This window comes from Xenopus tropicalis, chromosome 8 (genome assembly GCF_000004195.4).
Source record: "Xenopus tropicalis strain Nigerian chromosome 8, UCB_Xtro_10.0, whole genome shotgun sequence".
Lineage (NCBI taxonomy): Eukaryota > Metazoa > Chordata > Amphibia > Anura > Pipidae > Xenopus > Xenopus tropicalis.
Window position 1 is genome coordinate 111,144,528 of NC_030684.2, and position 27,497 is coordinate 111,172,024.

Below are 27,497 nucleotides of genomic sequence, written 5' to 3' on the forward strand. Positions count from 1 at the left end.
TTGTCACTTTCCCATGAGCCCGCAGTTACCTTCCCACATTCCCCTACAAACACCCCAACACATATAAATGTAAATATACCAGCGATTCCGTGCGTATATATATTTATTTATATTTATGGGCAGGAATAAGTATATTTGCGGGTTCCCAAGAGCAGAGGGCGCATAGGGAGTAGGTACTTTTTAAAGTACACAAATAATAATAAGGGTAAAATGGCAAAAAGGGCAAACAATAAAGGAAGACAAATAATAAGTAGAAGGATACCAGAGAGGAGTGACTGGTAAATGTAATATTAGAGCAATACAAAGCCCTTCCCAGCAGGAGCTCGGGCATTTTATTCTGGAGCTGTGCGTGGCTTTCAGGAGGGAGTGCCAGGGTTAATCACACAGACAAGGCGCTTGTTTGCGATGGTTTAGGAATGTAAATATCCTAGCGATGCCGGTGTTGGCACAGCTTGCAGTGTATGAACAAGTAGAGAGGGATAAGAGAGAGATGGCTGATGGCAGGGTGTAGGAAACTCTGGCCAGTTGGTTAGTAGCCCCCTTTCTTGTACCCCTGCCCAGCGGAGGTGAATATGGGGGTACCGCACAGCCAGTTTGGAGCTGCGATTAGCCGATTCGGTGCGCTAGATACTAATATCCCTTGGCAGCGGCTAACTCGGAACCCTGAGAGTATGTGTGGGTAGAAGTGCCAGCAGAGGGCGCGCTAGGGCCGCGTATGGAGGCGAGTCCCCGGCGTGTGTAAGTCCGAGCCGTCCCGGGAGCGCTCTGTACAGGTCACACTGCGCCTGCCGAACCGCCACAACTAGCACAGGTCACCGGGAGGTCAGGCGGATCCCAGACACGGAATATATATGGCCACGAATTCTCCGAGTCCAACCAGCCTGGAAGTTCGGAAGCGTCCAGTGTGGCCCCTACCGGCGGCTTTGTCGTTTTCTACTAGCAGCCAGTACGAGCAGCTCTCTTGTGTGATCTGATACAGACCCCGGCAGCACACAGTACTTACCGTGCGGGTCAGTAGCCAGGGACAGGCCAGTATTAATGCGTCTCGGGCAAGCGCTCGGCGGCTGCGATTTTGTAGCATGTCAGGCTCATTCGTTGGGAAACAAACTTTATAATACGGAAGGCTTTTAAAAATAAATATCTTTAACATTCGTTTTTGTAGCCTTGGCTTTAATTGGTATTAAGGGCAAGCTAATAAACATGATGATTATTAGTTAGTAATAATAGAATTAAGGATGATGCTAGGTGCCCAGAGTCGTTTTTGCTGCTGATACTGAAGTATTGGTTAAATCGGATAAATTGCCAGAGGAAGAAAGGAATGGGACATCTCCATCCCGGGGCACCCAGAGGTGTTAGAGGGAGCCCAGCAGCGCATTAGGCTCCCCCATGGGTGTTTGCTAGTGAGTCCGCCGCTGCATCTCCCCTTATTTACCTTTGTGTTAGAGACCTAATGATGTGCTGCTGCGGCTGCGGCTGCTGGGGTGTCGCGATTGTCCCAGCCGCTGGTGCGGAGATTCCGACCTGTCAGACGCGCTTTATTGTTTTAGCAGTTGGTCCTTAATGATCCCCTCACAGCTGGAACTCTCACCCCAATAGTGACCCGTTCCTTACCAACCTCACCCACTGCTACTGCCTTTTGCTGCCACCATTATACCTGCTGAGTGGTGCCTTAAATAAAAAAGAAATAAAAATCAACGGAAAATATCATAAATAGATGGGTCTAATTCCAATGGCCCTAAACCGTTTCTAAGTGCTAATTACAAACAATTCCAATTTAATGACTTACTTTGGAGCTTTTTCCCTCCCCAGCCTGGGTTAATCCTGCCCGTAGTAACTACACCTCGTATTCCCAGGAAGGGACCGCTACACACACGGATTGAACAATCTGCTTTATATAAATATATATGTATATAGCAACTGCACATTGCGTTTGTCTGGGATTACTATTCGCAATTATAATCATGTGGCAATGTAACATTGGTTACAATAAACCCATTTCTGCAATCAGCACCGTCCGATTAAATAACAACAAACTAACAAACTGTAGCAATATCATGAGTATTTCACTAGTATTCTTCTTTATCGTGTACAGTCCGTTTATATAGCTTGCTTATTAGTGGGAATTACTGCAGAAAATACTCAAGCCTGTCTGCAAGAAAAACAAGAATAGGCATAAATATAATTGTTTACAATTATGTGTACTTGTTTGTGTGTGTATATGTATATATATATATATACACGAAGTAAAAAAAATGAATAAAAGAAAAGATAGAATAATACAAGTAAAACCCATATTATACTGCAAAGCTACTCAGTTTATTGCACGTATTACATGAAAAGCCCTGAAATGCAGTGTCCGTGTGCCATAGCGGCCGTGCTGCCATTCCCCAAACACAAGGCTATTAGGAAAGATCCTGTGGGAAGGGACACAGACAATAAAAGGAGTCATTATTGCCTCTTATTCCGATTCCACTGCGAATTTATTTGTAAGCTTCGAATGTGAGAATTGCTCATTTTCCAGTCTACATGTGTTTTTAGTCTTATGGGCACGAAATTCAAAGCCAAACTGACACTAGTAGAGAGGGGCAATTTTGAGCACTTTTAGGAGATTTTTACAAACATACATATTTTTGCGTGTGTATAAATATACAGATGTGTAGCTATATATTCATATGTATAGATATACATTCATATGTATAGATATATAAAATATAATACAATACATCTTTGCCATCTTGCATATACATTGATATATCTATATATATGTACAGAGCAACAAATATATATGTATATATAACAAATATATATAAATATATATGTATAGATATATATATCTTTTATATATATATTTAAAAGATCATAAGATCGTGTGTGTGGGAATTACATTGCTTGCCTTGAGCACAGAATTACACGAGCAATATATTGTGTGTAGCTCTTTTATCTCTGTGTATTGCTCTCTCTTTATATTGGGTACAGTGTGCATGTAGCTCTAAAAAGCAAAAAAAGAACAAAAAAAACACCCAAAATTGAAACAAAAATTCTCTCTGCAAGCGAGCAGTGTATTATCCAGAGAATGATTGTGGGAAGGGCTGTTGTTGAATAAGCCATGTTGCTCAGCCTGCACACCTGTAGCAAGTAGTACAAGTAGTATAGAGCCAGTAGAATAAATCTAAGAAATGAGATCCCGTTGCCCCATGGATGGGGAGTAGTCACAACTCACCTTGCGTTTCATAGGGTTTCAACGTTGAATCCATCAGGAAAAGTGTAATTGTTACTAATTGCTTTGTGTAGCTTCCTGGCTGGGCAGGGTACACATGTAAGTAAACAAATATGCCCCAGTTCCCCTGCAGTAACCTTGTACCCTACCCCGGCACCCCTATTGCCTTTACTGAAGCCCCGTTACCGCAGCGTTACCCCCTGCTTCCCGAAGCAACCATTCTCATGCCCCTGCTCCCCTAGCACTGCCTTCCCTTATAGAAGCGCTGCCTCAGTGCAAGTTCCCTGCCATGGAGAACCCCCTTGCCCTAGCACCCCTACCCAGCGTGCCCCATAATTCCTTGGCTCTCAGTACTCTTCCCTCTTGCCCCAGCTCTTACAGAAAGGAGGAATCCTGCCTCTCCTCCAACATCTCAGTATTCCTCTCTGCCCCAGCAGCAGTATTGTCTCCTACCCCTGCCTGCTTCTTTCCTGCCCACATCACTTATACCAGTGCTTCCCCCTGTCACTAGTCCCTTACCCCAGTGTTATCTCCTGCCCCAGATCCTTTACACCAGTGTTCCTTCCTGCCCTAAGCCCTTAGTGCTCCTTTACCCCAGTGTTATCTCCTACCCCTGCTCTGCATTTACCCCCATTCCCTCCTGCCCTGCCAACTTACAGCAGCTCTCTCTCCCGCTTTGGCTCATTTACAGTACCGATCCATCCGCTTCATTTCCCTTACAGAAGAGTCTCGTCCTTTCCCTGGCAGCAGTGTTCCCACCTGCCCTAGCTCCTTAGCCAAGGGAAAGGTTCTACCCCAACACCTAGAGACGTTAATGATTCCAGCTAATGTACATTAGTGTCTCACCTCTCCAGCTCCCTTTCCAGCTAAGCTCCATCGTGTCCCAGCTCCCTTGCAGTCTATTGCAGTATGCTAGCCCAGTTCCTTACCGGACAGCTCCCTTTTGCATAGAAGCCATACCAGAAACATTGCCTTCCAGTCCCACCCTTCCCCAATGCCTACTAGAGCCCCTGGCGTGAGTTCTCTTACCTAATGCCCTGGGGCAGAGTCCCACTCAGCTGAGACTCAGCAGGGAGTTCCAATGTCTGACTGCCTGGTACCTTTCCAATAACCAGACTGGCCCATATCTGCCTGTGGCGAGTAGCGCCCCATCCCCTTATTCTCTCCTTCACAGAGCTGCCTCTTCTGCTGGATCTTAGAACCGAGACATCACATCTCCATTCCCAGGAGAGTTTCCTTCCCGACAACTCTCCGGTGCAGCCCAAGTCCCGAACCTAGAGTCCAGCGATATGAAGTTGCGCTATGTGCACTGGGGATGCCCAATGCCTCCATCCTGCTACCCCTTGCATTAGCTACTTTAGCTTTCTGGCACGATTGTTCCCGCAGACATCTATGTTAGGGAGCTGCCACGCTTTAACCCCTTCAGTGCCTGAGGGGCAGAAGTAACCGCCTGGAGGAACCGCCCTCTTCCAGCACAGCAATGGTTAATTGTCCTGAACTGATGACTTGTTTCTAATCTTCTAGAAGAGGGACCCTGACCCCTGAAACCTACTGCTGTATTACAGGGGCATCAGAAGTCCTTAGGGCCAGTGGGGAAGCTCAGTGACCCTCTGACACCCACTAACACTTTAACTCGGCTTTCTAATTCTATTCTATTTAGACTTGTGGGATCACGGAGATAGGGCATTAAAAGGGCCCTCATCCGAGAAAGCTCAGGGCAGGCTCAGGCTCCGCCCCCTTTAAACTTCAGGGCCCAGCTATGATTGATGGGCTCCAGGACTTGCAGTAATTGACTGTTCTGAGGTCTAAAGCAGGTTTCACTGCCAGCAAATGGGATTGGACAGAAAGACAAAAAAAAGAGAGAGGCAGCCCCCCTCCCCCACACAAAGTCTTGGGCTGTGTTTTTTTTCCTTTTCTTCTGCTGGAAAAGTTCATTTAGTGCTCGGGGAGCAGCATTTTACTTGCTTTAGTAAATAGCCTGAGTGTAATTAGCGTTGCTATTAGGGAGCATTATAGCACTAATACCTGTGTGTACATGCCACAGCCACACACAAAGAAGTAGTACAGCTATCACACATGCCTGACGGGACACTGCCTGCTGACCTGCTGACTCCAAGCAGAGGGCCACACTATCTCATAAAGTGGGCTGCATGGAGCATCTTAGGGAGGCCTTCACCTATTCCTGCTTGTTGGCATGGGTACCTGTATATTTAGCGTATAACGTGTATGTTTAATATAACCCATACATTTAAATACGTGAAGATCAAACCCAGTCAATATGTAAGGAGGGAAGAACAGTTCTGTGGCAGTCTCTGCGCCCTGTCAGTTCTGTTTTTAACGCCAAATCTCAAAAACAAAGGGTTTTCACTTACTGCAGCCGTTCCAGATTCTACACGCACGTACCAATCTGATTGCTCTATCCAAAAACCCTTATAACCTAGGATCGCCAATCAGCTGTCCAACAGCCGGCTTCTGCAACTGCCCAAACAAATGCCCAAGATCGATCAGTTGCCCTGCAACTCGCTCCCTGCTCCTCCGAGCCCTCACTGACAATGCAACATGTCTGGATTCCTTTCATTCTTACAACAGGAATTATTTCAGGGGGCATCTCTACTCTGCTGGTGGGAAAGGGGGCTAGGGCTGAGAGTGGCCTGCAGTCTCAGAGAGACACTCAGTAAAATGTCCTTTGTAAAAGCCAAATGACTAATAAAAAGGGTGCAATTATCGGCAGCTATATTGCTATATTTAGTATTCACATCAAGGTTGTCCAACTTTTGGCCCTTCATTTGTAATTAAACGAAAACTTTCAGTATTCCAGTTGTAGTTTAGAATGACAAACTAAGTTGTTTTTAATCATTAGTTATACTCAGTAATGGCATAAGAGACATTAGATCCCCCAGTCCAGCTTTTAGTAGGTACAATTTATTGAGTTCCACCTACAGTTTCCTGATTTTGGGAGCAGTTGGATGATTTGGGAGCAGCTGGAGGGTAACAGGTAGGGCAGATTTACATTAACTGATATTTGTTAATACGCAATTCTGTACATTTCGCCACTTTGAAAAATCTGGTTTCGAGTGTGTGTATTGGGGGGGCATATATAAATCAGAGATTTCAATCTGCAACCCCCAACTACCTTTGTACTACAACTCTCAGAACTTCTTTTTTTACAAATAATGAAAATGCATGAAGTCAGTATGTTTTTATGTACTTCCTCACTAGAAGCCCCTCTGATCCTGGGACCCTGGCTGGGAGCTGTATTTATGCGCATGTAGAAGTCCCAGACACATCGGCCAGTAACCTGCTGTAAGTGCACACAAATCCCCCAGTTACAGAGAGCAAGACAGCTGGCCAAATCCTGAAGAAGCTGCTGGCTCGTACACGCCGGGCTCTGGCTAGCTGAGGGGAGGTGGTGCGTCTGTGTTACTTTGTGGCTGTGTGGGATGGAGAGAGAGAGGATCAGTAGTGAGGGAGAATCCTGTGCTTGTAGCCTCCCATTCCCTGCCTCCTAGCCCTGCCCGTTGAGCAGGAGCTTTCCTGATTGCACGCCGCCCATTGCATTGCCTCTTTAGTCTCTGCCTCCCTCCATGTGTCTGTGCCGTAGGACTGGCTCCCTCTACTTCCGGGTCCCGTCATTTTCATTCTCCCGCCGATCAGCTCAACAAACTGAGTCTCTTGTATAAGGCAGCAGCAGCCAACCTGCCAGCAGTCAGTCATCTGCCAGAGACAGGCTGCAAATTCCCCACCTCATCCACCCAACTCAGCTCCACATTCTCTGCACTCGGAAGCACTTTGCTTTGGCTTTCATTACATTTGTAACTAGTTTTATTTTTATATTTATTTGGGGTTTTTTATTTTTTTAATTGGTTTCTCTTCATCATTTGGATCTAGAATTTTTTCACGTGTCACTGGGAAAAAAAATAAAAGAGACAGAGATCTGTAGGGAGCTGTCAAGAGGAGTTACAGGAAAGATAGGAGCAGCAGGGGAGACGCGTAAGGAGAGAGAGAGGGGTTGGAAGATTTGCTGCTCAATCGTATCTTCATCAATATCACCATCATCTTCCTCCTCCTCTCCTGCCACCATCCCTCATTCAACGCGCTGACATGCTCTGCCTCTGATTGACATCTGAAGTGGCGGAGAGCCATGACAGTCCCCACTCTGGGTACGTGTGGCTCTCTCCAGGGCCGCCACTGACCCCCAACTTGGGATTTTGGACACTTTATTTCCTCTGATCATTTTGTTAAAAACAACCCAAAAACAAAAAGGAAGAAAAAAAAAAAAACTAAACACAAACAAGGACAACAAGAAGGAGCCCTCACCCCACCCCCGCGCCTTGGCTTCTGAATTAACATGATTATTTGATTGCATTTTCTCTTCTTGGAGCCGGCTAAGGAATCTTTGTTGGATTGCAGCAGGAACAAGAAATATTTGAGTTTTTCCCCCCTAGCCCCCCATTCCCGGGACTCGAGAGGCTCCATTCTGGGAGCAGGGGACGAGGAGATACCCTAGGGCTGCCGGACAGCTGTTTATTGATGGCGCAAAGGGTAGGTTTAATTGCCCCCAGCTACATCCCTGTGCTCTCAGGCTGCTGTATGACCTGGGGGTGGGAAGCGGGTGCACGGGAGATTTAGGGATCAGTCTGTTTGTGTTTAATAAAGAGTGAATATGAGTGATTAGTGGTTAGGGTATCTCCTCTCTCTCTCACCACTTCTCTCTCTCTCTCTCTCACTCTCTCTCTCTCTCTTTCTGTGTTTCTCTTTCTCTGTTTCTCACTCACACTCTCTCACTCTCCCCTTCCCCAGCAGTCAGTCTAGTCCCTTGCTCTTGCTTCGCTCCCTGCACTCTTTCTCTTGCTCTTCTAACAAATTCCTTCCAAGGCTTTTTTTTCCTTTTACATTTTTTATCGGAGGGCTTTCGATTATATTTAATCATTTCTGATATAATTATTATTACTATTTTCTCGGAAGAGTGAATTTTTTGGATGAGCAGTAAAGACCCCACACACACCTCAATGTTCCTGGTAACTTCCTTACCCCAATGGAACTACAGTTTTATTTATTTACCATTTTCCTGTCTATCTCACGCTCTCTCTCTCTATTTAAATCTATTTTTACATACTTGGATTTTTTTTATTTTGCACATTTACATTTCTTAATGTCATATTTTAGTTTCCATTTTGCTATTTTTGCTGCCATTTATTGTACTGTTTATTTAATCCCTCTATTTCGCCTCTCTCTTCGGGCCTTCCTTCTCTAAGCACTGGATCTTTCTCTTCTTCTATTACTGTATCCTTTGCATTTTTTCTGTATTTTCCCTAAATTCCTCTTTTCTTTTTCTGGCAGTACGATGAGTTACCGCACTATGGCATGGACGGAGTGGGGGTGCCAACATCAATGTACGGCGACCCCCATGCCCCTCGCCCTATCCCACCGGTACACCACTTAAACCACGGACCCCCCCTCCATGCCAGCCAGCACTATGGAACACATGCCCCTCACCCCAATGTTATGCCCACAAGCATGGGATCTGCTGTGAACGATGCCCTAAAGCGGGACAAAGATGCCATTTACGGGTAGGTACTGGCACACAGGCTTGCTCTTATTTGCAGGGGCCAGAAGGGGAGAGTTCATATATGCAGCGGGATGGCTTGTCGGGCTGCCGAGTAAATTGCAGGAAAACTCGCAGCAGCAGTAAGAAGATTAGCATCGGGCACATGGGAATATCAGGGTGGATTTACAAACAAACCCCCAGTCACACTGGGCATCAAACGCAGGAACTTCAGGTTAGGAGCCAGGTCGAAAAGGGAAAGGGAACGGGGGGCTGCTGTGCGCCCTGCGGTTTGGGAAGGAAAGTTGCAGCTCCGGGCCTGTGCGCAAAGCCACTAACTCAGGCTTCATTAGGGGAAGTCACAGGGATTCTAATTCCGGCCAATTAAGGATTAAAGGAACAACTAAAGAGGGGATTAAAATGGCCTTGTTGTTATGCAAAGGGAAAAACTGATAATCCCTTATTTCTCTGATACAAACTGTCATGTCACCCTAAGAGCTTGCAATGTGCAAAATCAGCCCAGCGGGCTGGGGATTATTCGGGGAGATGTAGCACTATATGTGCGGTGACATTTAGCTTCCTTGCACTATACAAACAAACAGGTCTGCCGTGTGTGCGTGTGTGCAACTGTGCTGTTACAGCGACACAAATCGATATTAGTATTGCACAGTGTAAGCAAGCTGTTTGTGCTTATTGTCGCCTTTGTGCTTTCTCTGTGTCCGGTTCATTGCTGATACTTTCTCTTCTTTGTTCTCCTGTTTGGGGAACCCACAGACACCCCCTTTTCCCTCTGCTAGCTCTGGTTTTTGAGAAATGTGAACTGGCAACGTGTACCCCGCGGGAGCCGGGAGTCGCGGGAGGGGATGTGTGCTCGTCGGACTCCTTTAATGAAGATATCGCTGTGTTCGCCAAGCAGGTCAGTCGCTGCGATTTCTGCACCCCACAACCAAAGCGCATGTGTTGTCCTATACAGCATGATAATAATGCGTAGGTTGTAGACATTTATGTATATTATACACAATTACGCTATAGTAAATATCGCACGAATTAACAAATCCAGTTGCTACTGTTACCAACATTCACCCTTCTGTTTCATTATCTTAATGACTTGCTTTCATATTGCCACTGCTATTCTAAACTTTTCTTCATATAATGCTAATTATACAGAAAAATCTTTTTGCACATTTTTTTGTGTTTATTTTAAAATGATCAGTAAAAATAATTATTTTTGGCAGAAACCATTAAATATTAACGTATTGCCTGTACAATATATTTAAAATATATATACATGTATCAGATTTTACCCTTGTTTTGGTAATCCCTAAATGTAAGGCGAATTGCAGTAGCGGATTTGTTTTGTATTCCCGCAGGTCAGAGCAGAGAAACCACTCTTTTCTTCAAACCCGGAGTTGGATAATTTGGTGAGATATTTTATTTTCTATTGATCAGTGTTGTCACTATTTAATTGGGGGGGGGGTGAAACATATTAATATTATTATTAACATATTAACAATAGTTCTCTGTACATGTTTTACGCTTTACATCGTGTATATTATAGACAATAGGGCAAAAGAAGGCGAAACTAATCACTAGTAATGCGCCAGTATTGCCAGCTCCTTGCTTGGATTTGGGGGGCCCGTACAGTGGGGCTGCCACCTGTGGGCCTGCCTGTCCCTCAGATTATTAATGTCAGGGAATTAGCAGGCAAGAGGTGAATGAGAAAATGAGAAATGTGAAGGAATCGGGGCAGGATTACACTTGATCAGAAGTAGCCAGGCGTGACGGCGGAATGGGCTAAATGTGGGATAATTAGTATTCCCCATGACAGGGGCACACAGAGGGGGGATCCCCAAGCCTGGACCAGAATAAGGAGAACTCCCAGCTAGCCCATCACCTGTCCCAACATAAATCCAACTCTCTTCATTACAGATGATACAGGCGATCCAGGTCTTGCGGTTTCACCTCTTGGAATTAGAAAAGGTAAGATAAGTGCTTATTGTATGGCCCGACTTGTTCTGATGTATATGGACCACGGGAATACTTTGTGCAACTCTGTTTTGTGCGATTCATTCTATTCGCCTAATTCCTTCAAGTGCCCCAAAACCATCAGAATTGTCTGGTGTGTGTGCGTGTGTATCTTTATTTCTACCAATGAGGAAATCATTTATAAATATGTATCTAGTCGCATGGATTTAGCAACATCTGTTAAGATGTTGTTACATTGTTTCTATTTCTTTATTCGAGCAGAAGGCACTTTTGGCTAGGCAGTGTGTGGACTGTGGCCCTGGTGGGAAGGTGTTGATAGTGAATGCTATGTGAGCTGATTGCTGAGCACCACAGTTGTCTTTAGAGAAGCAATGTATGCAGGGGGAGTCCATTGAGTCCCCCAGAGCTACCTTTGCCGGAAAGGCGCTGTAAGGGTTTAGTAGGGAGAGATGGTAGTGTTGTTGCGGAACTACAGTTCCCAGAATCCATCATCAGCCAAAGGTTGCAGTGCTTTGCTGGGAGATTGTTACTTTGCCCCTGGGAATCCACATAGGTTGATAGCCAATACTTGGGTGTCACTTTCACTTGTGTTGACCTTATAGAGAAAATATCAGTAATCACTTTCTAAAATCACATTATAGTGGTGGCAATTAGAGACACTCACCTAGGGGTGAATTGCCTACTTGCCTGCGAGCCAGAAATGGGGGCTAAATGTCCTGTGTGTGTCCCCTGTGATTCCCCGCAGTGTCCATTCCCCCCCTCCTGCTCTTCTTTCCCCCTCCGTTTCCTCTCCACCTCTCTTCTCTTTACTTGTTGCTGGACGCTCTCTGGAGAATAATATCCGCAGCTACCATTTCTTTATTGTTTCCTCGCTTGTAACTATTGCAGGCTTTTATAATAGTTACTCTTTGAATGCAGCAGCCACACTAAATTATTTCTTTTATTCCCCCTCTCTTTCCTCAGGTCCATGAACTCTGTGATAATTTTTGCCATCGATACATCAGCTGTTTGAAAGGAAAAATGCCCATAGATCTAGTGATTGATGAAAGGGACGGCAGCTCCAAATCTGACCACGAAGAACTCTCTGGGTCCTCCACAAACCTTGCTGACCATGTGAGTCCCACGCCAATCATCTTATCATGTATGTTAGATGCCATTAATATCATGTCTCATCATGCAACTGCACAGTGCCATGTTATCAGTCTTGTACATGGATTGGCTTGTCACATGAGCCAGTTACAGGCTGTATCTTGCCCCTACACACACCTTGTGTTTGTTTCATTTCTTTAGGTTAGATGTGTGTGTGTATATATATATATATATATATATATATATATAAAACACATTTTATACAGGAAAGAAGAATGTATTTGTTAAGATCTCTGGTTATAGCCAAACTGAACTGATTCATGATATGTTTTTACTGTTTAACCATGTGTTCAGTTTCTCTGTGTATTATACAGTTTTGCTTTTAGGTAGGTGCTGTTGCTCACAGTCGGTATTTATTTGCTTAGCTGACTCCTTCTTGCAAGGTCTATGGTTTAAGCTTTTTCTATGTGGCCGGTGCAGGGCAAGGTGTATGTAGGTTTATGTATAATTAGCCTGTTTTAGCTGCAGCTGGAACCCCTTATAGTAAAAGCATTATGGCCTTTAATTCATTAACAATTGGCTTTTCTATTATGGAAGGATGGGTGAATTATGACAGCTAGGTGAATTATTTGTCATATTACAAGTTAAGCATTGATTGCCAGCACTATAAATGGGTTATCCACCCAAAAACTGTTTGTTTGAATAGTTAAAGAAAATATAATTCTAAGCAACTTCAGAATATAAATTAATTACAAATTTGTTTTTTTAAGTTATTGGCAAATGTATTTGCCACTGAAAAAAAGGATTTTGTTTATTCCGTTCTAGTCTCTGGTTCTGACTCTTGATACAGTGTGGCAGAAGTCAGTTCTCCAGGTCTGTTGAGCAGCTGACTTCTGATTCAGGACTGCAGAGAATATAAACAGCAAGACTGACACTGCTTTCATTAGCAATTACCTTTACAACTAACTGTAAAACCAGTTAAATGTTTAAAGTATATTGGAAAGTTTAATAAAATTACACAAAAACAGTTTTGGGGTTGAGATCCCTTGTAATTACTTGGCACACTGAGAAATAAAATAGTGGTTTTAATAAAATGTAAGCAGGAAGTTGTGCCCTGTATTTTATTGATAACAGTGGATGTTCCTCCATGTCTGCCGTCAGTGTTCATGGTTTGAACTTTTGTGATTGGCTCAGGTGCTGGTGTATCAGTTGGATTATTGTTGAAAAACATTTAGACCAAAGCCAGGATAGCCCTTTCTGTAATGCTGTGGAAACATTTTGAAACGCTATTTCACTACTGTTTTCTCTTTATTTCTGCAAAAATGCTTTAAGCAATTAGCAATAATAACATATACATCTGTAGAGTATATATATTTGCGCCTTTCATGTGATAAGTGCGTATTTAGCTTTACTTTAGGCAACTTTAACTTTAGCATGGTATAAACCATTTTATATAAATATATATATATATATGTGTGTGTGTATGTGATGAGTCCCACCTTGCAATGGACTAAGACAGGAAGATGGTATCTTGTTGACATTATATAAACAGGGTGAATGGAAGTTCCGCTGTGTGAGGGGGGGGGGGGGGTGAGTAAGGCAGGACAATAGCTGTTAGATACACTGTCTGTGCAGCCCGCCCCCCCCCCCGGCTCAGTTAGTACGTTCCCCATGCTGGAACATCACACACCCGGCCTGTATTGGGGTTTGACAGATGGTAACAGCCAAAGCCGACGTACTCCTCTCTCTAGTTATAAGGAATCATTTCATACAGTGACTGGGCGAGCACGTATTTATCTGTGAGGGCGCTATCAGCATGTAGGGACATAATACATTAGTAGGAGAGTTGGGCGGCGGTAGATAGTTGCAGCTGAGCAAGCGTGCCATGTAACTCATTCGGTCCCCGCCCAAGCTCTTGTTTACTATATTTGCAACACTATCCCCTTATGAAGTTGCCTTCCGTTGCATTGCAATTTTCTATTACTGTAACTTTATAACAGAATTGGAAGTCCTTAGCGTAGGCAGATTCCATGTGCTGCGCGCCCACGTCCAGCCTGGCCCTTGTTCAAAGAGTCATTGCGTACTGTAACGTTTCCCGCCAAAATTCAGCAGCGACGCCACACATAAGGTGCATAGCTCCTACCGGAAGTAGCTACTAGTCATTTCCGTCTTATTGGAATGGTATTTTGAAAATACCAGTGAGTTCTTTTGCTGTTCATAGTTCTTGGTGCATAAGTTGTAGGGAGGAGATGTAACTGAGTTGATGTGGCTCATATATAATGTTTAGTTACAATTAATAATTTTGGTATGTTATTATTTCTTAACATTGGAGACACAGCAACCAATCAGCAATTAGATTTGAATGGTCACCTACAAGTTTGAAAACAAAGATCTGATTGGTTGCTATGGGCAACATTACTGGTGATGTTTGTCTTCACTGTTAATAAATACTTCCCTGGCTGTTGGCATACTACTTCCAGCACTGCTACTGATAGATGAAAACTATTTGGGTGATGCTGGGTGTTGCAATTCACTTAAGGGTATTCAGGGGTCCTTTCCTCTCAAACCCTCTAAATAAATACACTTTGGTTGCATACCTACTATTTTAGTGGTTTTATGATTGCAGGGCAAATAATAAAGCATTGGGATTAGAAACTGATCCTTATTTGCTCCTACTAAGTCTGCATTTAATATGTACCTTCTACAGGAATGTCAGGAATAGGCCAACCCTATGCATCTCCTTACACTTCAGCCAGGCAAATTCAGCAGCACTGAGGGCCCCCATTTGCACTTCCTTGTGTGCTCTGAGGTACAGGAGTTTACACAACACTGATATGGATCATTCTGTGAGATATGTTGCCCTGCTTTTTGGCAGCCTTTGAGTAATTCTTTTTAAGGAACAAGTCCCTAGATACAATATTGCAAACTTTCTACTCAGTGGTGGAAGGATATTGCTTCTTGTAATGAACATTTTATTTTGTCCTCTGCAAACTTCTGGGGAATTTTAAGGACCACGCAGGACATGTATTTACATAGAGAAAAACCTGTGGAAGAGTTTCAATGTTTGCTGGTGACTGGTATGGAGCTGAATGGGGCCTGAATATGTGAACTATTGACCCTGTGAGAGCAGGAGAGTACACAGCATGTCCTTTGTGGTTAACCATTTAATTGCTTGATTTGCTAAATAGTAGCGTATGTGTGCCTAGAGTACATGGAAAGCAGTGTAACCTCCCTATACATGGCATATGTGTTTTTCCCCCTGCCTCCAGATTTTGCCTACGTCTTAATTTTACATTATACTAATTTACTTTCGTTTTTTTATCACCCCTGACATTTTTCAGGCAAAACATTCTAGACAAATGGGGGGGGGAGAGCAAATGTATAGTTCTGGAAGGAGTAAATAAAGTCACGGGCAGCTATGGTGTGTCGGGCAACTATGGTGTGTCGGGGTTATCACCCCTCCACACTCACATACACAGTGTCATTTTGCTGTACAGTCCTGTATATTATGGAAATAGGCTGTTGAAATTATACCAGCTGGGAATACTGATCATTTTGTTTCACACAAATTTTAGATCCTTCTCACATTTAGTCTTGTGTGTTGAGTCACCTACCATTTTAGTAAATCTCTCACACATTAAGTAATTTACAAAGATATTCCATCACTATCCCGTTCAGTTTCTCAATCATTCACTATCTCGCCTATTAAACTGCATTCTCTACAGCCATTGTTCATTAATTCCCCTCAGTCAACTTGCCACTAATTCAGAAGTCGGTAGCCACACACTTACATAGACATGACATTATTTTCCTTTATATCTCTTGCTCATTGTCTTATAAATCACTACAATATTGTGTTGTGCTTTACATTGATCTATAAATCCTTACAAAGAGCAAAGTGCTTTGGAAATAGCACAACTTGTGAGATATGCATTACTGTTATACGAGACTGCAGTATGAAATGCATTTTTTTATAAGTCAGCAGGCCAAATAAACTAATTGGGGCATTTATTAATATATGGGAAGAAAACTATATAAGGGAGATTCCTTAATTTAGGTAACATCACAATAGAATGTAGTGTGCAGTGTCAAGTTTGTAGAAGTTCATATCACCTCTTCCGTAGAAAGTAGTAAGAAAATGTATTGGATTAGCTGAATTAATGATTTATCGCTTAAGTAAAGCAGGTGTCACAGTAAATAAAAACATACTAGGGATCATAGGAAAATAAAGGTTGGGTGTGGACAGCAAAACTTTTTATATAAATAAATGTAATGTGTGATTTATAGATGCCGATCAGACAGGAAAGTAAGGTTCTATGTCTATTCTAGACTAAACAGAGAAACCATTATATATGACATTGATTTAGGTTAAGGTGATTGAATGTAAAATCGCAGGTTGTTGTGATTGTAATGTTGTTCTGCAGTTTAGAAAACAAATAAATCTGTTACTTTGCTTTCAGATAAAATTAATTTCTCTTGCTTTCGAAGTTAGAAGTTGAAAAAGGACCCATTCATGGTATGGGCATTATGATGGTTATGTATCCAAGGAATCCTTGATGTGTTTGAATATGAGCTCCTAATTGCTTAAAGTTAGATAAACAACACAGCTCGTGTATGTATGTATGTATGTATAACTTTATTTATAAAGCGCCACAAGGGTACGCAGTGCTGTACAATCTTACAAAATACAAAATTACACACAGGGAGGATATATATATATATATATATATATATATATATATATATAAATGCACATATAAGAAATTTGTTGTTCCAATAATTATTGCAATTTATAAGGTTGCAACAGTTTATACAGTGTATTGAAAGGGCCAAGGCACAAGTTAGAGTATATAATATTAAACAAAATACGCATCGGATTTTGTAATGCTCATGAATATTTACATTAATGAGAGAGCAGTCATCTTTGGGCATAAATGTATACTTGCCTTAGCGCAGAAACACTCAAATGGATGAAAAACACATGTTCCATTGCACTGAATGTTTTCTTTGGGTGTAAAATTTGAATCCAATAACCTGTTTTTAAAATCTTAGTTTTTTATAGACACAAGTTATATGCAGTGTTTTTAGATTTGAAGGGAATGTAGCTTATGGGGGCAATCGTGCCTTTGCCTCATACAGCAGCATTTACTGCTTATGTATACCATTCTAGATTATTTGAGGACAAACATGCATATTATCCATAAATACTCAACAACGCTCTCCTACTAATGTATCTTTGATTAAAATATGTAGTATTTGATACAACATTATTGTAATATTGCGCTGTGCAGATACTGCTTAGCTCCACAGTATATATGAAATTATTGCAAGACATTTTTATACATTTATATCAGTCAAAAATTGCATACAGTTTCTCTATATAACTGACTTGTCTCACATGAGTGGATGGTCGAAATGTTCAGCCCAGGATATGAATAACTAAAATTCAATACCAATTCTCGTTAATGGGGTCACAGGTTTGGAAGGCTCAGAAGAGTAAGATGCAATTTAGTGATTTCAGCTGCAATAACTTTTCTGAACCTGAATAGCACAATTACAGCTTCCTAAACACAGGAGAATAAAAAAAATATCCATACTTTATATTTGAAAAACAAACCCCAAGTGAATATTCCCAGACCACTCTAAGATGATCCTGTTTACACCTGCAATAAAATGTTCCTGAATCTTGTTGCCCTATTTAATTTTTTATTAAATCAGTTAATTTGCTGTAAAACTATATTGCATTTGCCGATGATTATAAATAAAGTGAAATCTGCACAGTTATATCATTTTAGTATTTGTGCTGAGAGATGACTATATATATTTTTAAACATTAATGTGATTTTTTTGAAAATTATTAAACATGTTTAAGAAAGAATGTAAATAAGCTTTATGCTGTTGGTGATACACCATTATTTACAGCAGAAAATTGTATTATGTTTTACAGGTATGGGATCCATTATTTGGAAACCCATTATCTGGAAGGTTCCAAATTATGGAACAAAACTTTGTTCCAAGGCAGGAAGTTTCCAAATCCTATGGTATTTCATAAAGCAAGGGCAGTGAATCTTCACCTTCAGCTGTTGTGAAGCAACGCCTTATATACCCCCTGTAACTGAGTTGACGGCATGTTAGTAGTTGTAGTTCTGTAACCCAATGACACCTATGTACAAACAATTAATCTAGATGCTGAAACATTGAATTTAAAAAGATAATTTTAGTTTGACATTATTTAAGCAGATTTTAAGAGGACATATATGTATTTGGTTTTATTGCTTTGTTGCAATAATTGATCTAGCTTAAGTTAAAAACAGCCTAAGCGCAGCTTAATGGCATTCTCTAGTATTCATGATTGCTATCTGCCTGCTGGATAATTCATAATGTTAAGCTTGTCCACAATAATAAGGCTTTTACTGTGTTAAGATATAATATAGGGTGTTTAGCTGCTCTGTAGTGTAGATTACTACAGAGCAGCCTGTGCTAAATGGTATCAGTGCATCCTAGGGGGCTTATTTTAGTCTTCAGGCTGACTATTTCTTTGGATGTCCACAATGGAACATGTTTGTGTAGTTTAAAATTGGAATATGTACTGCTTTAACAGCAGAGTTTGCATTTGGTTTACCACAATGAGCATAGGGAGGGATGAAGGTGTGCTTGAGCATTTATTGGGACATCCTGACGATTTTAGAAATTATGTTACACTGTGTCAGGTGTTTAGATTTTGTACATTGATAAGACTTGTGAGTGGGTGTGATTGGAATCGCTCAGGTTTGGATCTTTCATACCCTTTGTTAGATACAGTATAATTCACACTACCATTGGCTTTAGGAGCACTGATTGCATTTTAATTATATATCCCTTACCCTTGCTGAAAGGTTGGCAAACATAAGCATTTTTACACATGTATCCAAATGACATTTTAATAAAAAGTATAACACAGCATTTGATAGGGTATTGAAGGCAGTGGCACATAGGGGTGATTTCAGACACTTTTCAGATGTTTAGTTGCTAAGGTGGTAGCAGAAAAATTGCCCCATTGCCTGCTTTGTCAGTTGCTTGTGCATGCTAGTAGAAGTGATTGCCTGTTAAAAAACACCCAAAACTGACCAATGCCACTGCTCTTGCAAAGCACTTGTAAAGCTATCTGAGATATTACATATTTCTAAAGTACCAACATATTTCGGAACAATGTACAAAAGAAGATAGTATACAGCAAACAAGCAAATGACATACAAATGCTGAATGATAAATTAAATCAATTTTCTGTTTATGATTTGTATTTCAGTAACAAAAGAGTAAATAGTAAAACAGAATTAGAGTTATTGATAAAATAATGTACAAGGCAGAAATATTTTCATTTCCATCATAGTTAGTGAAATAACTGACTGAATTCTACAGGAAACTTTCAGTGTTATTGGAGCAGATTGCTTTTCTTAAATTCTTCATGCTGATTTACTCATCAAAATTACCAATACATATATTGAAGGAATAGGGTCTGCATGTCCAGCTTGGAATGCAGGACATCCTTTAATATTAAGGAAAAAAATTGCAGATAAAATATAATAACACTAGGTCCGGCGTGTCCAACCAACAACTGCCTGCCACCACATGTTATCCATTTGTGCATTCCATAATAAAAGCAAAATCTATAGAATGAATCAGATAGGCTAGTAACACATGGATATCTTGACTCCTGCAGCAACGGCCAAAATATCCATGTCCACCTGTTACCACTTACAGTATCAATTAATGAAAAGCTCCCTGCCTGATGCTCATGGAGAAGTGGCATGCTAACCTCCCTGTAAAAACTTTGAGACATTGATATTTCTCCAGCTCTTATTAGTATACCTTCTAAAAGATTACATAAATGTAACATAAATTTGTTTTTAGCACTCACTTAAAACCCTTTTTTCAGTACTTTCCTTAAATAAATACAAATATACCAATTTCATATAAATCACATGTTGCTAATTTAATGAAAAAGAATTTAGATCTGTTTTTGGTAAGAATTCTATAGAGATGATATGGTCTGTCAGATATTAATGGGATACATATTCTTGCATTAACTAAGAATGCACAAGTAAAATTTGCATAACAGTCTATAGTGTGAATGAGGCCTTAGGTATAGTAGGCTATGGTGAGAAGTCCAGTCTGGACCATAAGTTCTAAAAATGCAGTCCATTACAATAAAAAAATTAGCGGCCTTGAGTTTTTGATGCACAATCAATTCTGTGATTCATTTATATGATGCTCAAGTTGAATATTTTCGAACCCTAAACTTTTTTTTTAACCCACACATTTTGGGTCTGTTGTTCTCACCATTTTTATAACAAAGCCCATCAACGTCACCCAAGGGTGAGATGACACAGTGATGTCACAAAAGGGCAGAGGAGGGGTGCTGCCTGAATTCTGAACATACCATACACTCACACTTGTGCATGTGGTCTAGTTTCTCCACATAGAAGAAACTATGTGGCATAGGCTGTATCTCTTGTTTAACAATCTGTGGAAACATTAATTTCAGGATACTGTGTAAACCTTTGCAGCAAGTATACTTTCTCAGAGACTCGGAGCTGAGTAGTTATTGTTATTATGTTGGGTATGTCCTGTTTTGTCAAACAACGAAAGAAAAAACAGTAGTAGTTGGTCTTAAAGGATCTGACATGGCATGGTGGGTAACCCATTCAGAAAAATAATCCTACTGTATGTTACATTACACCATGCCGAAGAAAGAACAAGTGTTTGTGTACCATGCAGCAATGTTGTTCTGTGTATATGATTTTTATCTGATGGGAACAATAATTTGAACTGTATCAGACATAAAAATTACATTATCTATCTCTGTTAGGGATGGTTTTGCGCTCAAATGACAGTATTTAGAAAGGGAGCGCACTTTCCATAACTAAAGGAATTGCAGTTTTTTTTATTCTAAATTAAATTTTAGCAGTCATTGGACAGCAATTTTGCTATTGTGTTTTATTAGCTACATTTTAAACCTAACCATATGTAAATATATGATCATTTTTGTTAAGTAAAACCTGGTGGAAAAATTATTGTTTTGTTGTTTGTATTAATTGTTTTTAAGTTGTAAAATGTGCAAATTTGCACCAGGGTTGGTGGCCGACATGGCAGAGTCTTCTCTGATCTTGGGCTTCTTGGCACTGATTGCCAAGCAGGAACGTGTACAATGAAAGCCAGAATGGTCCTGGCTTCTCGTGTACACATACCTGTCCAGTATTCTGTTGGATCGGAAGTGACAGTGATGTATCCCCTTTGTAAAATGTGAGGATCTGTTTGGAAGGAACTTTAGAGTATTTCTATGTGAAAAAATATTGCCTGCTCTAATGAAATATCACAATGCAAAAATGCTTGTATGTGTCTTTGTGTGGTATGGCTGCACATAACACAGTAAATGTCTATTAAAAATCTTATTTGTAAGAGAGGCATTTCAGTTAAGTTGTATCTATGTACTACAAGGGCCCAAGATTATACATTTTTATCAGATTTTTTCAGTAACAATTTGTGTGGTGTGGTTAATCTTTAAAGTTATTAGAAGAATGTTACCTTTCTACAACTCCAAAGTACAATTAAAAATGTAAAATTAACAGTACATTATACCTATAAGGGAATGTGAACTGATCCTTGGAGCTTACAATCTGTAGCAGAAGGAGATATGGCAAAGTTCCTCCGATCTGATGGAATAACACTGTCTATCAGATGGAATAACACTGAGCAAGTCATCGGATTTCACCATCTTGCTAATGCCGAACCTTGAGAAGTCATTTAGAATAAAATAGTTGCCATTCATGCACATTTAATCTGCTTTTATGGTAATGGTTGTTCAGAATTTTTTTATTCATGGCATGGCTGACTCCGTCTGTTTGTCATCTATCTATCCGTTTGTATCAATTTATATATTTTTAAAACTGGTTTTAATTATAACAAGGGATTTCCCTGTAAATAAGGACACTACCATCTTTTGTATGTTTAGCAAAATCCAATGATGTTGCAAAATCAATTTTTAACCTTCCTAGGGAGGAATGAATACTGTGAGCCAGGCTGGTGTGTAAATGAGAAACACATTCTAGGCACAGAGATCTCTTGTGGCAGTGCAAGTACAAGCTCTTCCCATATTGTCTCCTGCTTTTATATTAATTACAACTTGCATTATCAGCTGCGGGGCTCCGGCCCAGCAAATAGAAAATGCCTTCCCAAGGGATCTTGCTTCTTGGATGTCTTTTTCATCCGCTTTATATCAGGCTGCTCAATATTCGCAGCTTTTCACCTGGAAACTGCGCTCTTTAACACAATTAGATGGAGAGAGGAAACATACATTTGTATCTTAAATTATTAAAAATTCTCCCTCGTGTCTGTCTGCAGATAAGTAAACTGTTAGCTGTTTAATATAATAATGCAGTGAAGTGCTGGATGGATTCTCTACATGAATATTTTCTTATTTTTGTGTGTGTGTGTATACCTTCTATCATAGTTCTAGATTACACTAAAGATTTGATTGGGTAGATATCCAGATCTGATGGCTCATGTTTCATGTATTGATAACTGCAAAAATGACTTATACAGTAATTTTGGATAGCTTTAGTCAATCCAAATAAATCTAAATGCAACTGTGGGATTATCTATCTATCTATCTGTGTATGAGTATACATATGTGTATGGGTATGCATGTTAGTTATATGTAGAGAGTCAGCAATAATGATATGTTTGTAGATCCAAATAATAAATATGTACATGTACAGTATACAACAGTAATATTTTATCTGTCAACAGCATGTGGAAAAAAACTCTTTAGTATTTATGTAAAAACAAAATGGATAGAAAAACTGTATTTTTTACATTGAATTTTATTGGGTTTTTAGATCCAAAAAAATCTGTTTATGTAAGCCAGTATTACATTGTATCTCAGTTAATTTTGGATGAAAATGTGGCTAGGCTCTGTCAATTTTGAGAAACTTTGCCTCATTAACATGTGCTATACTTCTTCATGTGTACTGGATATTCCTTAGAGCTATGATTTTGCAGTACCTGTCAGTTTCAACATTGCTGCTACAAGTTAATATGCTCTTTTGTTTTACAAAGTAGTTACCCAGTCCTGCAGGCATTTTAACTATTCTTGTGCAAAATGTTTAAAACTAAATATAGGTATGGAATCCCTTATCTGGAAACCCGATAACCAGAGAGCTCCAAATTACAGAAAGACCGTCTCCCATAGACTCCATTTTAATCAAATAATTCAGATTTTTTAAATTGCTTTCCTTTTTTTTTGTAAAAATAAAACAGTGCTTTGTAATTGAACTAAGATATAATTAATCCTTACTGGATGCAAAATAATCCTATTGGGTTTAATTAATGTTTTATTAATTTTTTAGTAGACTTAAGGTGTGAAGACCCAAATTACAGAAAGACCCCTTATCCGGAATACTCTTGGTCCCGAGCATTTTGGTTAACGGGTCCTATACCTGTACTGGATTTGCATTTTTATACATTGACTCAAATTAATAGCTGATAGTTAGAAGTAGGGAGGGTAAGCTGCATATCATATGACGATAGACATGTCCTGTAGCATTTTTTTTTTATTTTTTTTAAAGTTTTTTCCTAGAGTGTTTTTTAATTTGTATACAAGGAGTTTTACCTGTCCTTTTGGACAATGGGATGGGAGGAAGAATATTGAACAGAAAGGGAAGGGACAGAGGCAGTTGTAAAATAGGATAAGGTATTCCAATACTAGTAAAAAGTGTAAACAAAAATAAGGTAACCTAAAGAAGCAGCATATATGTATTTAGTTTTATGAAGATTTAGGATATAAATCTATTTTGTGTTATCTAGCTTGAGATCTGTGATGATTGTGCACAAAATATACCTACTGAAAATCTTGTAGAGAGCAGAAGTCACATTGCACCTCATGCTATAGGGCATGTTTAGTGCTAACTAAAAAAAGTCAAGAGTATGGATTTAAAAATCAAATCAACAGCTCTGGTGATCTCTCTACAAATATACATTTCACATTGACACTCCATAACCACAAAACTAGTGCTGACCATTTTCACTGAAGATTATTAAGCCCTATATTTAGGAAGGTGGTTTAGGGGATCTCAAGGCTGATTCTGTCTTTTTTTTACGGTTTCTGAAGACCGGACTGTGACTTTTTGGCGTTGCAAAATATGTAACCTTTTTGCGCTGAGACTCAAGAGATATCCAAATGACTGTTCAATTCAGTCTCATTATCTAATGTAAAGAGAGTCACGTAATATTTTAAATTTTTCGACTGAACTCTCATTTAATTCACTAAGAAAACAATATTTTTATAATATCTTTTAAACTTGTGCACTTCAGAACACTAGATGGCTTCAAAATTACATAGCAAAGAGAGAAAATGTAAACAGGCTTCTGAATATTGACAAACAGTCTGGTCCCTTGATGATATTAACAGAATATTGATAGTAAAATACGTTTATTTTCCATGAAAGAAAGTATATTATAGTTGGCATGTACATGTATAACTTCTAGCTTGACAAAACATGAGATAATTGAATATGCTGTTTTTGTAGAGAAGAAGTGTTAGCACTTTTTTATGCTCAGTAAAAACAGTCTGAATCCTTTCTTCCCTTTGCATCGGGTGTAGGGATTTGGATGACAATAATAATGGTAAGTGCTACTGCGAATACCAAACCATTGAATAGAATGGGGTTAGAGTTCTGTTCTGACAAATCCACGAGGGTATCTTTGATACATTTTTGATAAATGGGGCTTGATATTTGATAAATCTGCCCTAATGTAAGTACTTTCAGGTTTTTTTTTCCACTGATCAAAGAGTTAACCATTAAGACAGAAAAACATCTGCCTGTGAATGTTTGTTGTTTAGGGTAAATCTACATGATGCGCTTTAAAGGCAATGACACATGTGCCGCTTCCCATGTATTCTGCTTATATCTAGCTTTGGTTGTTACAAGGGCACTTTTTTGTCAGTCCTGCAGTAAAGCTTCAATTGAAAGAAGTTTGGCTTATGTAAACATGTTCTGCTTCAGATATGTTCAACCACTGTACAAGAGTAAGTGCAGTGATGATAGTGCTGGTGTGCATTTGCTGGTAGGGTCAGTAAGAATGGCATTACTCTATATTTGGGTGGATAAATGTTTTAAAGTATATTAAATATTCTTGTTATTTTCGCATGCAAGTAAAGCAGGCCTTTCATAAATTTCTGTAATCCTCCCATATTTCTGCTATCATGTATCATGCCTCTTTCATTGTCTTTCAAAATTGATATTGATTTAACTTTTTGTTTAAAAAAACACCCTCAACACTATATTCTGACAGAAAATCTAATTCAGATAGCATTAAAGGGGATGAAACCCAAAGCCACTTTCCAAAATCAATTAAATAAAAGCAAGGGCAAGCATAGTGTAAAGGCACAAAGTCCCATGTTCCTTCCAAGTAAAGGAAAAAGCGCCAGGACTAGTGCAGCTGCACTAGGGATCAAAGCACAAGCCAAACAAAATACAAAATTCAGCGCCAACATCTGTGCTGTCAAATAGATACTCTGGTAGAATGCTCACAGTCGTTCCAGGATGTGAACTGCTATAGTTCACGTAGATTATTTTCTAAGTTCCTACATTATTTCTCTTTCCCCTTTGCTGAATTTTGTATGTTTTTTTGGCTTGTTAACTTTTTGTTGTTTTCTTTATATTTTACTTCTTCTCATTGTTTGCTGAATTATTGTAAGACCTTGCTGGGGCTGTATAAATAAATGATAATGCTAATGATGATGGTTAAAGGGTATAGGGTGTGTTTTGTGATCCACCATGCACAAGGGTGGAGTTTGGGAGCCATTTTCAAGGTTTAAATAGTCTTGGTGCGCTATGGTTCTGTAAACAGTTAAGCAGAAACAAAATATTAATGCAAAAAACATCAATATGCATAGCTTTGTGCTTTAATTTACTGTTGTTTTTCTGCAACTTGCCTTGTAAAGTATAGTAATAACGGACTGTGTTTATCTGTGTATTTAAATATTTGTATCTAGTGATCTATTTTTTTACCTGCCTATCTATTTATCAAATTTATGTATTCAGTTATTATTCTTTATTTGTATAGCACCACCACATTTATGCAATACTTATAGACTTTGTTCATCTTTCACATGGATGTGGAGTGGGGTTTAGAGTCTTAACCTTTTTTATCACTCTTAAGCACTCTGTGCTGAATTTTATATGGAGCCAATAAACCTGCTTGTATGTTTAGAAGTGTGGTGGGAATCAGAGTACCTAGAGGAAACTCACTCAGATACGAGGAGAACGTGCATAGGACCCAGGTCAAAGCTGCACTCAGGATCCCAGAACTGCAAGGCCTCAGTGCTAACCACTGAATTACAAACACACACATATATATATTTATATTACAGGATGATGTGCAGCATGTGTGCATCTCTCACCCAGAGGTGACATTCTTTCTGCCAGTATACACATAGCATCTGGTATGCTATTTACATCTCAGTTTCATAACATGTTACACAGCAGGAGTCTGGCAACCATCTGGTAATCCTTCCTTTAAATGACCACTTAGAAGCAGTACAAGGTCTAGTGAGTAACTGGCAACTTGTCCCTTGATAGCCATATGGCTTTCTGGGATGGTAGGGATCAGGCAGCAAGGGCAAGACTCTTTTTCCTTATATCCTACCCCATTAAGTTATGAAGAAATATAATCGCTGCAGTACCTGATTTTGGTCATGCTGCCCTTGTGTCTGGAAATACTGGAAGGGAAGGATGAAAAGGCAATGAACTGGGAAAAAGGGATGCCTTTGGTTTATAAATGAAAATATCAGTGATCAAAATAGAGAGCACAATCAAATATATAAATGTCACCAAACATTGCAACCCACAATGCTGCACATTTAAGGGGCCATTTAATTTTTTTTCTAATTCGAATTTGTGATGCTAAATTCACATAAAAAAACTAAGTTGTGACTTTTTCAAGAATTACTATGCATCCAAATGGCTAAAAATCCGAATCCAACAATTTGCCAGCTAAAACATGCCGAGGTCATGTAGAAGTCAATGACAGATGTCCCTTCCCTTTCCTGAAAGATCCTTCTTTTGCCTTTGAACTTTTGAGGTTTTGGATTTTTGATGCTGGTTTTTGTACAACAATTTGAGAAAAATTCGAGTTTTCGGGGTAACAATTTGGAAAAGTTGCAGCTTCTGCAACTTTTTCCTGCACAGTCTTAAAGGAGAAGGGAAGGCTAAGTCACTTGGGGGTGCTAAAATGTTAAGCACCCCCAAGTGACTTTATTCGCTTACCTTGTACCCCGGGCTGGTGCCCCTGTTAGGAGAAAACAGCACCAGCTCGGGGTACCTGGAGCGATGCGCTTCCGGCTTCGTTTCTCTGCGACTAACACAATAGGCGCATGCGGGGGTGCCTAACATTTTGGCACCCCCAAGTGACTTTGCCTTTCCTTCTCCTTTAAGGAGTCTGAACCAGTAGTGCAGAGAATATGACCAACCAGAAGATATTGATTTCAATAGCACATACATTAGAAATAACATAAGAACCACTGGAAGGTTTTTCATAATATATTGGAAACTGTACAGGAACTAAGCATTAATGGGCCCACTTTTAGGGCCCCATAAATGTTCATAATGAGACATTTTT

The 27,497-nt window shown here is 40.0% G+C and overlaps 1 protein-coding gene and 1 long non-coding RNA gene across 8 annotated transcripts in view; one reads left to right on the top strand and one right to left on the bottom strand.

The window, feature by feature from the left end:
- Positions 1-1,153: 1,153 nt before the first annotated feature.
- On the bottom strand, positions 1,154-5,827 carry LOC100498462. The gene is made up of 2 exons (XR_208950.4): positions 4,247-5,827; positions 1,154-1,668 (listed from the first exon to the last, which is right to left on the bottom strand). It is a non-coding gene; the product is annotated as an uncharacterized LOC100498462 (long non-coding RNA).
- A 965-nt stretch (positions 5,828-6,792) lies between these two features.
- Positions 6,793-27,497, top strand: part of meis2 (Meis homeobox 2) — a 96,417-nt gene continuing 75,712 nt past the window's right edge. Inside the window, exons 1-6 of one of the 7 annotated variants that reach the window (XM_012967803.3) lie at positions 6,793-7,759; positions 8,558-8,787; positions 9,537-9,678; positions 10,133-10,183; positions 10,692-10,742; positions 11,712-11,861. In XM_012967803.3, coding sequence (XP_012823257.1) covers positions 7,748-7,759; positions 8,558-8,787; positions 9,537-9,678; positions 10,133-10,183; positions 10,692-10,742; positions 11,712-11,861 — 636 coding nt within the window. In that variant the 5' untranslated portion in view covers positions 6,793-7,747. Of the gene's footprint in view, positions 7,760-7,975; positions 8,236-8,557; positions 8,788-9,536; positions 9,679-10,132; positions 10,184-10,691; positions 10,743-11,711; positions 11,862-27,497 lie in introns of those variants that run through there. The other 6 variants (XM_012967805.3, XM_012967804.3, XM_012967806.3 and 3 more) reach the window with 6 other exon arrangements.